At 41.1% G+C, this 12,666-nt stretch overlaps 1 protein-coding gene across 1 annotated transcript in view; it reads left to right on the top strand.

Moving 5' to 3' along the window:
- The first annotated feature begins 6,585 nt into the window (after positions 1-6,585).
- LOC139219520 (ankyrin-3-like) overlaps positions 6,586-12,666 on the top strand; it is a 127,069-nt gene continuing 120,988 nt past the window's right edge. Inside the window, exon 1 of the mRNA XM_070851412.1 lies at positions 6,586-6,661. Within this exon, the coding sequence (XP_070707513.1) occupies positions 6,596-6,661 (66 nt within the window). The 5' untranslated portion in view covers positions 6,586-6,595. The remainder of the gene's footprint in view (positions 6,662-12,666) is intronic.

Below are 12,666 nucleotides of genomic sequence, written 5' to 3'. Positions count from 1 at the left end.
ACTTCCACAGTATCCAGTAAGACTGTGGGCCAAAGCCTCTGAATGTTTTTGTGTGAGAAAGACAGATTGAGACACAGACAGGCAGAAACTAGTCGCTGTGTTGATTGTGACACACTGGTTATCATGCCAAACATCCTTTCCAAAGCCCCGATTGGTTCACCCAATAGAAGTCTCTCAGTTTATGGGGTTGTCATGGAGAAATCGCGCCACATTATGGCTGTTTCCATGGGGATTCATCTATTACTGTGGCGCTGCCTTGGCAAACACGCATGAATTCAGACTAATTTCCTCCCGGCTGGTCATTATCACAGATTTTATCCAAAGATATCATTAATATTCAGAGAGTATCACTGATACGTTGCATGGCTTACAGTTGAATACAGACATTTCCATTTTTTTCTGCTTAAATATTCAGACATTCAAGTCTAAACTGTAGCGTGACACTGCACTTTTCTATGGGAGTGGCAAAGATAGGTAAAGATGACAGGAACAAAGGAGATGGGTGAGATGAGATAAACAAGACAGGAAAGAAGAACAGGGCCAAGTGTATTATAGGAAGTACACTTGATGTGAGAGAAAGAAATGAATGAGGAATTGTTTTGCCTAATCTTATCAGGTGGCTGCGGTCGGACTGACATTCCTCCATGTCAGACAGTCGGAGACGAAGAAGACGGATTTTGTTTGAAAACAGATTTTTGTCTTTTGACCTCTGGCTGGTTGTCTTCGTGCCACCAACTTAATGTTGCTGTAGTGATGCCACGTACGATCTGGAGTCATCTATGCGATCAGGATCCGATTGGAGGGCGCTTCAGGTGGAATCACAAGCTCTGGATGTCGGCTCTCTGGCCCACATGCCTTAAAAATGGAAAATAACTTAGTAATTCATTAACCAATTACTTTTTACCTTTACTTGACTTGGTTTCTCAAAAGGTAACTTTGAGTAATTGCACTTATAGTTGAGTATACATTTTCATTTCCTCTTCCCTCCACTGATGTTTGTATGCTCACACACTTACGGCCTTCAAACGTTCATAAAAACACTGAGTCTGCAGATAGCTGTGTCTGATAATGGACACCAATTTCAAATGATCTCTGTTTCCAATAAAATAACTCTCATAATCCTTTAAAGCAACTTCAACTTGGCTGTGCGCCTGTGCCTTTATCCCGTGTCAGGGTTTGCCCTTTACTAGCAGTGATAATGAAGTGTTTGGCGTTGATAACACCCACTCAGACAAGCACATACAAGCCCATTGGTCGCACATGCTGCTTTACAGGCATTTTGGTTCTGTCTAACATTTTGGTTACAGCAGAAAACCTCCAGTGGCACGAAAGATGATTGATTTCTTGAAGACGTTATGCACACCCGTTTACTGTAATGCAGGAGTTGTACAAACAGGATAAAGTTGTTTACATGGCACACGTCAAACTAGTGTGGGTTCACAATTGATAGGAGTTTTTCCTAGTAACATGTTAAGTGCATTTTAAAGTCACACTGAAAAATATGTGTTGTCTCATTATTAGCTTCATGTGAATGTTTGACAGTCATTGTGCAGAAGCGTGAGAAGAGTTTGACAGTTTTCACATTCATCTGCCGAAGAGGGAAAGTTTCAGCCTCAAATTTGGCTTAATGGGTGTCGCCATCTTGGTGTTGGAGCCAAAAGTGACACTCGCTCCACAAAGGTCGCCTCTGATTGGTTAGTCCCTAGAGCGTACCCTGCTTTATCGTCTATTTTACTCTAAATGAGTGAGAAGTTGGTTCATTTCCTCATAGACTTCCATACATTCATACTTTGGGAAGCGAGTGGCTTCACTTTTCAGACCTGAAAGTCCACTTTTCTGTGTGTTTCTTGTGTTTCACTGAGTTATTGGTGCTTGGGGGAGGCTTTCTGTTGGAGTGGTGGTGTATCAAAGTTTATAGCATAATAAGCCCAATGTTTTATTATTGGCAGTATTATTCACAGCTAGAAATAGAAAAAGAGATAGAGGCAAGTCCAAAAGTCAGTTTTCACTAGGGACGTGTGAACAGTTATTAAATTTAAAAATCCAACAGTTTTATTCTTTTAAAAATACATTTTTTTCCCTTGTTTTTGCCGGCGCCCTTTAATCTGCCTGTCGGGAGCAGTAGCTTGATGGCAACAGAGCAAACTCTTAACTTTCACTGGTAATTGTTTAAAATTTCGGATGTGGTCTCGTCTTTATCACAAAATCTGCAGTGAAATGAAAGCCGAATAATCACAAACTTTTGGAGTATTGTGGAAAATCTCCAGGCACTCGCGAGCCAACCTGCTCCTTCGCCATGAGAGTCAAGCTCACTTACTGTGCTTACTTTCATCAGCCAACACACACAAACCAGTCATCTCTGAAATGCTTCAGTGGTCAAAGTTCTCGCCCTCACTGACAGTTTTGCCTGCTGCAAACTTGCACATGATAGTCGTCGCTGCAATGAGAAATGTAACATACAAATCTCACAGTATAAACATACAGCTAAATATAGACGGGCGGCCTTCTTCTTCTCCTGTCTGATCCCTCCCATCTGTCTCCTCTCACTCTGAGAAATTACTTGAACCAAAACTGAAAGAAAACGCTCTTCTGTCTCGCTCATTCTGTCCCACATCTAAAATTTCCATGATCGTTTAAATGCGTGCTGGTGCTGTTCTCCGTATTTCACCACTGAGCTGATTGTTTGGGCCCATTAGGAACCCACTGGCACTTACCACAGGTTTTCTTTGCCTGTTATAATTTATGGTTATGGAGGCCTCACTGTAGAGTTATAAAGCCACTCCTTTTTCCCAGCAGGCCTTTAATGGCTGACTGAAGAGGCATATTAGCTATAAAAGTATTGGATTACCGCTGGGTGCATGGATGTAACCCTTCTACAGGCACATTATTGTGTGTGTGTGTGTGTGTGTGTGTGTGTTTAGGACTGTCAGATTGAATTTGGGCAGAGAAGTGAGGAGACACATCAGAGAGACGGGGCTAGAAGAAGAGAAAGGGAGAGAGGAGCGTGTCAGGAGAAGACAGTACAGTGTCTGTTGATGATACACAAGCTGAAATTGAACACATTAGAAAAGATAGATTTAACTGAATGATATCCTATTTTAGTTTGAACGCATTTTAACTTAAAACACGGAGCTAAATGATTTTCAGCTGCTATTTTTCCTTTTTTTAAACTCAGATTTAGGTGTAAGGTGATATAATAGACCTTTTAAAGATAAAGAAATGACTTCTTCTTAAATAGAAGGAACCATAATGCGGTGAAGTAGAAACCAATGGAATATTAAGTAGAGAAAGGCTGTTTGATTTCATAGAGAAGGGAAGGGAAGGATGAATGTGTGGTGGTTTTACCAGTTTGATTTCATGCTCACACATACCAGTGCAGGATGAGCTCATTGTTAAAGACTCATTCCCAGAAAGTGGCACATTTCCAGGACATTAAAGTGTCCAGCAGTTCAATAAGCAGGCTACAAGAAATGTAGTGTGCTCACACTGGAAAAGAAGCAGAATTAAAGGAGAAATGTGGCCATTTTACACACCAGAGTGTGTTTAGAGGCCTGTTTGAGTACTGCTGCATATTTGGGGGGGAAAAGGTGCAGAAAGCCGTCAGTCAGGTGACAAAAATTCCCCAGCACAACACACCTGAACCTCCCAGCATTATTCGTAGTTTTAACAAGTAGAATGCAAAAATGAAATCTCTGGTTCTGCTGCATCCCAAAGCGAGAGAGGTGCAACGCTACATAACGGTTCCACAGTGAAACACACAAAAGAAGTGAAGATCCAGTAAGATCTTTAGTGCTAAACCTTAAAACACTTTATTTTTTCTTTGTCAAGTCTCATTGGACATGGCAGTCCATTTACTTTGAGTTCTTGTACAGTAACTTTATTTATTTAATTAGTGTGTATACAGTAGTACATACTGTGTTCAGTTAATGTCCAGTATAGAATGAACATCAATTTCATTGTGCCTTTTTATTTATTTTTTTTAAAACAAGGTTTTAGGATTTAAAATGACCACAGATGGTTGTTGTTGTTGTTGTTGTTGTTGTAGTAGCAAGTCATGGCCACCAGATGTCAGTCTGGATTGTTCACTTCAAACAGGAAGAGTCTTCGGCGCTTGAAAGCTGTTAAAGTTTTGTATTTACAGTCACACTAAGAAGACGTCAAATAATGATTAACCTCGGCTCCACTTAGCCCCAGTGAAATATGGGCCATGATTCTGCTCTTTTGTTTGCTATGAGAGGGACATCTTCTCTCTGCTATGACTTGAATTATATATATATTACATGAATTTGTACATAATTTTTCATATCTTTTTAATCTTGTGTGTGTTTACTGCATAGCTACTGTTTATTTATTTCCTTTTTTTCTATTTATTTTTTTAAATCCTGAAGCAGCATTAAAGGCGAAAGGAAAAAGACAAGAATTTTGTTTTTATCTGTACAAATGACAATAAAACGATTATTTTATTGAATATCCTTTTAGACAACTTTTATACTGTATCTTATTATGTGTGCAGGAGTGTGTGTGCATGGTTTTGCAGCGAGTGTGTGTGCCCTTCCCCATAGAGAGAGTAACAATAAGAATAAATAGCCCTGATTACAATGTTTGAATCCCTATGCTCCTGAATTGATGATGCCGTTATAATTGTACGGGGCAAACTGGCTCACACTGGTATAATCCACTCACCACACACACACACACACACACACACACACACACACACACACACACACACACACACACACACACACACACACACACACACACACACACACACACACACACACACACACACACACACACACACACACACAGCAATAATCCACAGTGAGCTGTCACCAGAGGTTTTCCTCTCTTTGTTCATTATTGATAAGGACGAGGCAGAAGGAGGTGTGACTGACTCTCTTCTGATGTTACTCCTCCTGATAAACACAGATTTGTCTCTGACTTCCAGTCTTTCCTTCCTCAACGTGAAGAGATCTGTGTGACTGACAGCTCTCACTTGATGTGAGATGACTTTCTTCACACAAACTGAGGGCGACTCCAGTGATTCATCGGGAACACTTTAGTCAACTCCCCCCCTCCGTGTCCCCCTTTTATGTTAGGTAAAATAATGTAGTCAGTCAGAGAAAAGTCAGTAAACTTGGCTGGTTTTCTATAGAAATATTGACACATTCAGCCCACATTACTAAGACATTATGTAACTGGTGTACCTGATGTTATTCTTACACATTAATTCAAACCATTCAGAAACAGCGTCTCCATTACAGTTTGTTCTTCAGGAAGCACTGGCTGGTTTATTTTTTACCTAAAAATGTCAAGCTCAGTGCAAATCACGGTCACACGTCTGTCATGACCAAATTCAAAATTTGAAGTCATTTTCTCATGTTAAACATTTATGAACTTGGCCGACACATTTTTTAGCCCTCAAATATTGATATTGATTCAATGAATATTGAATATTGTTATTGACCTCCACAGTCTCCCATTATCGCTCAGTTTCCAGGCTTAATATTTGCCCCCTGATGCTGTTGACAGCATCGTGCTGGAGCTGCCTGAGCTGTAATTACCATCTCTGACAGCAGAGGCCACTGTTGCCTCCGCTTGAGAAAAGTTCCACGGTGTCGCTTTAACTGGGAGATTCAGACGATTTAACGTGAAGCGATCAACGCCGTTGTTTACCTCTGTTAGTCTGCTAGTCAGCAAAAACACAGCCCACTCTCTCTTTTTCCTTCTTAATCAGACCGAGTGGTGTTAAACCATCGATTCCAGCGTTAATAATACAGTACAGACAACAGCAGTCACGTCTACTTGGCCAACTTGAAAAAAACGTTAATGAACTGCAGCTAACTAAATTTGCTGATGACTATAGAAATAGAATATAAGTTATAATTACATTTTTGTTTAGTTTAGTTAAAGTTAAGATTCTTTTCATCATGAATTAGTATATTGACTATTCAAATTTCAAATTTCAATTCAAAACAATGTGATAATCTTATTATGGCCACATTTTCTGTGTTTTAACTTGTTGAAGAAGAAATATGTATAAATAGATATGCATCTCTCTGGCTTTCTCCCTCTCTACACAGTAAAACACACACACACACACACACACACACAACACACAACAACTGCTGATCAGCTGGTATTGATTGCTATTAATACTCAAGCTCCCGTAGCTTGTTGCTGCTCTGCTCTCACTTGTGGAGTGTGTGGGAGGAAACCACATCCGCGGACAGGTAGAAGTGAAGTGTGTGTGTGTGTGTGTGTGTGTGTGAGAAGGTGAAAAAGAGACACACAAAGACAGAGAAAGAACGAGAATGCGTGTGTGTGTGTGTGTCTCCATCGCTCCAGCCGGGCAGCCTTGTTGGCTGCTCTCCTCGCGGACAGAGCGTGTGTGTGTGTGTGTGTGTGTAAAAGTGGGTGTGAGCAACTGAGCGAGTTGGTCGCTGTGCACGTTGAGAGTGGCCGCCACTCCACTCTTCTCCGCTCATCCATGCTGGATTAAAAAAAAACCAACCTTTTTTGGACTGATACACACAGCTGTTTGTGGGACACACACACACACACACACACACTCTCTCTCACAGCTGCTGAAATGAGCGAGGAGGTTAAAGAGAAGGCTGTGGGGAAGTCAGCTCATCGCAAGAAGAAAGGAAAGAAGGTAAAAGACTTCATTTAGCCTGACTTGGGGTTGTAAACAACATGGTGTGGCTGCAAAAAACAAAAATCATCCTTAGTGATTCAGACAGGAAATGAAGGCTGTGGTTTCACCTGACTTATTAATTACATAAAAGTTAAAGAATATTTGTCTGATTTGATATTAGAGGATGATGATTTGAATCCTGATTGATGATGATGATGATTTTGGTGGTGTTTATTCCATAAATATGTCTGTATCTCCCTTTGGAAGTTGTATATTTGTGGGTTTTGTAGGTGGAGAGCAGCTCTTTTGTTGTGGTTGCTTTCAGCCTTTATTAACAGGCGATTTGATGACGGAGCATTATCACAGCATAGCAGGGGCTCTTTTGTTCTTCAGCCATTCAATGAAAAGGACAGTTTATTCATTCTAAATATACTTTTTGGTTATAATGCACATTGTGTATAGGTTGCCTCTTGAATTAGCTCATACAGTGGACACATGTTTGTGATGTGATGTTGTATTTGTGTTTTTCATTTTCACATCCAGTGATTTTTATGAAGCACTCCTGCCTCTCATTAAAAAAAAAAAATCCTTCTTTTCTTCCTATTAAGTCGAATACAAATCCTTTTTTTTTGCTCCCCAAAGTGTGACTGCAGGCGTTAAGCACCTGTTAACCTGCTAATGTGCACAGTGAGAGTGGAGCAGTAGAGTAGAGCATAGGAAATGAGACAGATCAGGTCCGAGCCAAAAATGTAAGGATGGGTATCGGTGAAAAGAAATTACGCGAGCAAATGAGACAGAGATGAGGCAGAGGGTTTAAGGTGGGAGAGTAAGAGAAGGAGGTGAAAGTGGAAGTGGGAGGAAAGAGGGGAGGTCACAATCGGAGACGAAAGGCAAGTAGAGGAGTGCGAAAGAGTCTGTATGTGAATCAACACAGATATTTCTCTTAGGTTTTTGTTTCAGCTGCTCCGATAACGTCCAGTCTAAATTCACGGAAACAAACAAAACAGAAGATGTATTTTTTTAGTAACAGCTGTGATGAACATCTTGCAGGATTACAATCTGAGTGAACCAACATGGCAATAATTTGTCGTGATGATGATGCAGAAAATGTCTTCTCGCTGCCTGTTCAGTGATTAAAATTGGTTTTCCTGTGCTGAGCAAAGACATTAGATTTATAGTTCAACGATGGCTGAGTGGGTGGAGCTGTGTGTGTGTGTGTGTGTGTGTGTGTGTGTGTGTGTGTGTGTGTGTGTGTGTGTGTGTGTGTGTGTGTGTGTGTGTGTGTGTGTGTGTGTGTGTGTGTGTGTGTGTGTGTGTGTGTGTGTGTGTGTGTGTGTGTGTGTGTGTGTGTGTGTGTGTGTGTGGCCATTTGTTTATGTCACCAAAACACACACCCCAACCAGAAAGAGCATCTGTTGACTATAAAGTGATAACTATTGAGGAGTATTCCTTGGATTATATGTTTGGGAGTAAATTGTGAGAGTGAGATCAGTATTTTCTTTTAATATTAAACATTTTTTGATAACGGTGCTAATACAATACAATACAATACAATACTTGACTTTTGGTACCCAAACCAAAACAATGCCCCTCCGATACTTCACTTTGAGAAGTATAAACGTGTTTTTCTGCTAAATCTGTTCTTTATTTGAAGTATGTTGGCCACATTGGCCCCGAGACAGCTTATTTATGTGCATGCATGATGGGTGTTTTCATCAGGATAGAGCACCATTATAGCAGCACACCACCTGAACGCTCCGTTCAAAACCATGGATGCCATGAATGCAGCATTTTCAATGCCAGGTGCTTTGCGATGGAAGGCGTAAGCCTCCTGAATGTTTGCCTGTAACTCAGAGGCTAACTAAGTGAATTTTATTGTTATTTTTCTGGGAACATACTAACCGTACTCCAACACAATAGCTCTCCAAGCATCTTTCTATGTTATCTATTCTGGGCTGTTAACGTCCCCATTGTACTTTGTTGTCAGCATTTTACACCATTTCATTCAATAAAGACCTCTGGAAGAGGAAAAAAAAGCTGTCCGAGCTTACAAATAGGGATGAGTCATGATTTTTAAATGTTAAGTTAGATTCGAAAAAAGTTAATGTGTCTGTCATCTTATTTTAAAGATATGTTTTTCCTTGTTTTTACCAGCGCCTGGTAGTGCACCCGTTGGAAGCAGTAGGTTGATTTGGGGCGCTGAGATGAAGCCAGGTCTCTGTAAAGATGTGGACACAAACAGTCTGTGATTTGTGTTGTTGCTCAGACAGCATCTACAGTCCCATTTCATCAACTCTACTTTCCCCTGACTGGACATTAGCTGGGGGCCGCCGTGGGCACGAGCTGTGTTATCGTAGCTCTTATCCTGACGCTCTCTCCGCTCCTGCTTCTGTGCTTTGACCAGGTCGTCTAGTTTGGTGGTTGGAAGATGCCGTGGGCAGCTTTAATCCAAGTGCTTAATACAAACATGTAAATTCAATAAAATAAACAATAAAAACAATAATGTAGCGAAGCTATGCCCGTTACATCTAACAGTGTATGTAGTTTTTTTTGCTTGAAATGCACATGACTACCAACAAGCTTGCTATCTGACGGTTAACATTAGCTTCTTCCTTTAGCTCAAAGTCTAACTTAGCAATAAATTGTTGCAGTTTATCCAAAAGATGTTACCTGTTTTCATCATGTGGTCTTATAACTGTCTTCAGACAACTCCTCTTATGTGGGACAGTTTATTTGAGAGTTAAATAAAAGTAGATGGTGCAACATAGCTAACAACCTCCACCATTTTTTGACCTTAAAAATCAAGACAGTCAAGGGTGCAAATGAGCTTTTCAAATGTCATTGAAGTTGAACTGAAAAAATGAGTGCATATTTATTTGATTATCGTTCTTTTTTTTTTTTCCCCAAACACTTTGTTGTGTGCCTCTGTGCCTGTGTGTACAGTAGCCTTTGTGTGCGTTTCTGTGCAGAGCTTTACTGCTGTGAGAAAGGCTGCTGGCGAAGCACCTTTATTCTATAAGATTCAGCCTTATGTTTAGTCAGCTGTTCTTAATGATCTCCCTGCGCACACATATACACACACACACACACACCACGGTCTTCTCTATTTATTTAGCGCAACAGGTGCTTTTAGGTCTCCCTGCAGACAAAGAAGGCAACATACAGTGTATATGATTTAGTGTATCATTTAATATTGATGCTATGTCCTTTGGAAGGTCTCTCAGAGTTTATATTTGTATGTATTGGATTGTATCACATTGGTGCTGAGATTAATGGTTCTTTTTGTACCCGAATTATGCAAATAAGGGCTTCAGAGAAGATAGAGGGGAAGAGAGCCGGAGAGAAAGGACCAGAAAAGTAGGGGAGGAGTCAAAAAGGGTGGGGAGGACGAGATGGAGAGGCAGAGTTACAGTAAGGAGAGGCAAGGGGGAGAAGAAAATGTCAAAGTGTAGAGAGTCAGGGAGAAGGAAGATAGGAGGTGAGGAAGGGAGGAAAGGAGAGAATATAATGATGAAGTGGAGAGAGAGAAAAGAGAGCTAGAATGAAAACCTCACGATTCTGTTGTGAGACGGCGTCTCGACTGATTAGACATGACTGCTGTGTCGCCGTGATCCTGTGGCGAAGAGACAGTCGGGGAGTAATGGACGGAAAAGGGAGAGAACAGGAGAGAAGATAGCAAAAGCAGATGAAAAAGAAGAGTGTGGAGTTTAAGTAAAATAGACGAAAAAGGAGCTTGATGGCTCTATTTTAGGGAAGAAGCAGGAAGGGAGAGATGAAGAGAAGGGTGGGCAGAGAGTGAAGAGGAGGAAAATAGAGGAAGGCTATTAAAGGAGTGAGCAGACAAGATAAGTAGAGAGATCAGGAGAACAGAAAATCATCTTTATAAAAGGAGAGAAACATGTTTTTACTTTAAGATAAGTGTTGCCTCCACTCTCCACCTGTTGCTAGGGACACTGGGTATCTGTGGAGATAAAACCACAGTAAAAACAACAACACTGATGTGGATGACAACACGCATGTGTATGAGTAACCGGTGAAATCACACATTATGAAATGGAACAACTGAATGCTTGGATGTGGGTTTAATTATATGAGTAGTGAAGATATTTAGTGGGAGACATGCTGAAACGGTCGGCTCATCTGAGTGGATATTAAGGAAGACAATTTGACAACATTGTGATTAAAAAGGAAAAATAGCAGCGCTGCAAACATTGTAGAGAGGTGACACGGCTGGGACATGCGTGTTGTTGCCATGGTTTTCTGTATTTAGTTGTGTTTTCTCACCTCGATGCAAGTGTTTGAAGTATTTTCTGAAGTGGCAGTGTGTCGAACTCTCAGTGCCACCATCAGTAAGTTGAGACTTGGTCACAGAAGGTGAAACCTATTGAATAACTGTTGTTTCACTTATTGGAAAAGCCGGCAAATTTGAAAGTATCATTAATTTATTACATGTAAAAATGTTTCAGAGTGGCAAACAAACAGCCTGACATCAAATCGAAAGTGATTCGGATCGAATCGCAGTGATCATTTTTTTTCAAGGAGTTAGAACAACCCCGTGTTTATGTAGGCGACCTCCAGTGGCTGTACTAATCATGACAAGAGCGAACGACGGAGTCAGGTGACGCAGTAAAAAGCGACAAAGTTGAGAGAGATGGAGGGACCAGGGTGGGTGAAGTCAAGCACAAGATTTGGTTGCATGTGACACCAAAAGTCAGCGTTGACTTATTGTCACTTTTGTTGCTTTCGTCACTTCCGTATTAACTTATTTTAACTTAAACTGTTTCCCAACCCTAACCGGGTACTGTGGGGGCTTAAACATTCACTGTATAAAAGAAGTGGACGTTGTCTCCGGGTCTGAAAAGACCAATCAGAGGCCAAAAAACCAAGATAGCCACATCCACTTCTTATTTATAGTCTATGGGCCTAAACTTAACCAAACAGTGACTGTTTCACAAAGTTATGTTCCGTTTTTTAAGATAAATGCTTGCTGTGTGGCTGGTTGTCTAATAAAGGGTGCTGAAAAGGCTCATCTGTCATTTTGGGGGTCGCTGGAAATCGACCTACTTTGTCGTTTTGGTATGACGACATGATGCAAACACACTGAGACACATCCTCAACATTTGGCTGTTTGTTAACCTTTCCTTGTCTGGCTACAGTAGCTGTTGTTACTTGCCAGCGGCCTTCTGTGAGGGAGGGAGGAAGAAGAGAGGGAGACATGGGAGACCTCAGAGCTTAGCAGGTGTGTTAATGGATGTAACTATGACAACCGAAGCCCCGCTGGGAGAGGGAGGAAGCGAGAGGACCAGTGCCGGGCTGTGGAAGTTAGTCATCAGGTAGAGAAATTGCATACAGCCCAACACTAACACATTCACAGTGAACGTGTCTTTGATTGAACTGCATGAACTCGCGTCAAGGAGGATGAAAACCGATATGTGCTGTCACGCCCTGCTGCGCGTGGTGTGTGTGTGTCCAACGTACACACATATGCACAGGCCTGGTATGCATTTTACATTCTTACTTTGTAACTCAAAGCTCGTCCGGTTGAGTCTTGTAACCGAGGAGGGAAACAGGAAGACGGAGACAGGGGATCCTTTCAGGCAAGCCACTTGTACTGAGAAATACCTCAAGAGAGTGTGGAGGTGTAGATGGCACCCAAATGCCAAAAAAGTCTGTTCAATCTGTTCTGTTCAGCCTGTTTGTCTGAAAATGAAAAACTTATTTTGACAGCTGCAGAATACCCATTTGTACTCCTAATCAAAATCTAAATCTTGAATGTAATATGATCAGTATAATTGTTCTGTAGAATAAACTGTTTTACTGTAGTAACCAGGTAACAGAAGCGGCTCTCTGGCCTCTAATAATGGCAGCTCAACTTCAATAAAACATCTCATCTGTTAGAGGGAGGTGAGCAGCACATATATGCATGATGTATCAGTGTTTTTGTGCTGTTTTAGTAAGAGAAGTGGACTATTGCTTATGTAACATGACTGCCCACGTTCAGTCATTTTCAACCCACACCCTCT

This window comes from Pempheris klunzingeri, chromosome 20, assembly GCF_042242105.1.
Source record: "Pempheris klunzingeri isolate RE-2024b chromosome 20, fPemKlu1.hap1, whole genome shotgun sequence".
NCBI lineage: Eukaryota > Metazoa > Chordata > Actinopteri > Acropomatiformes > Pempheridae > Pempheris > Pempheris klunzingeri.
The sequence above is the reverse complement of the archived record's forward strand: the minus strand, read 5'-3'. Positions and strand labels throughout refer to the sequence as shown.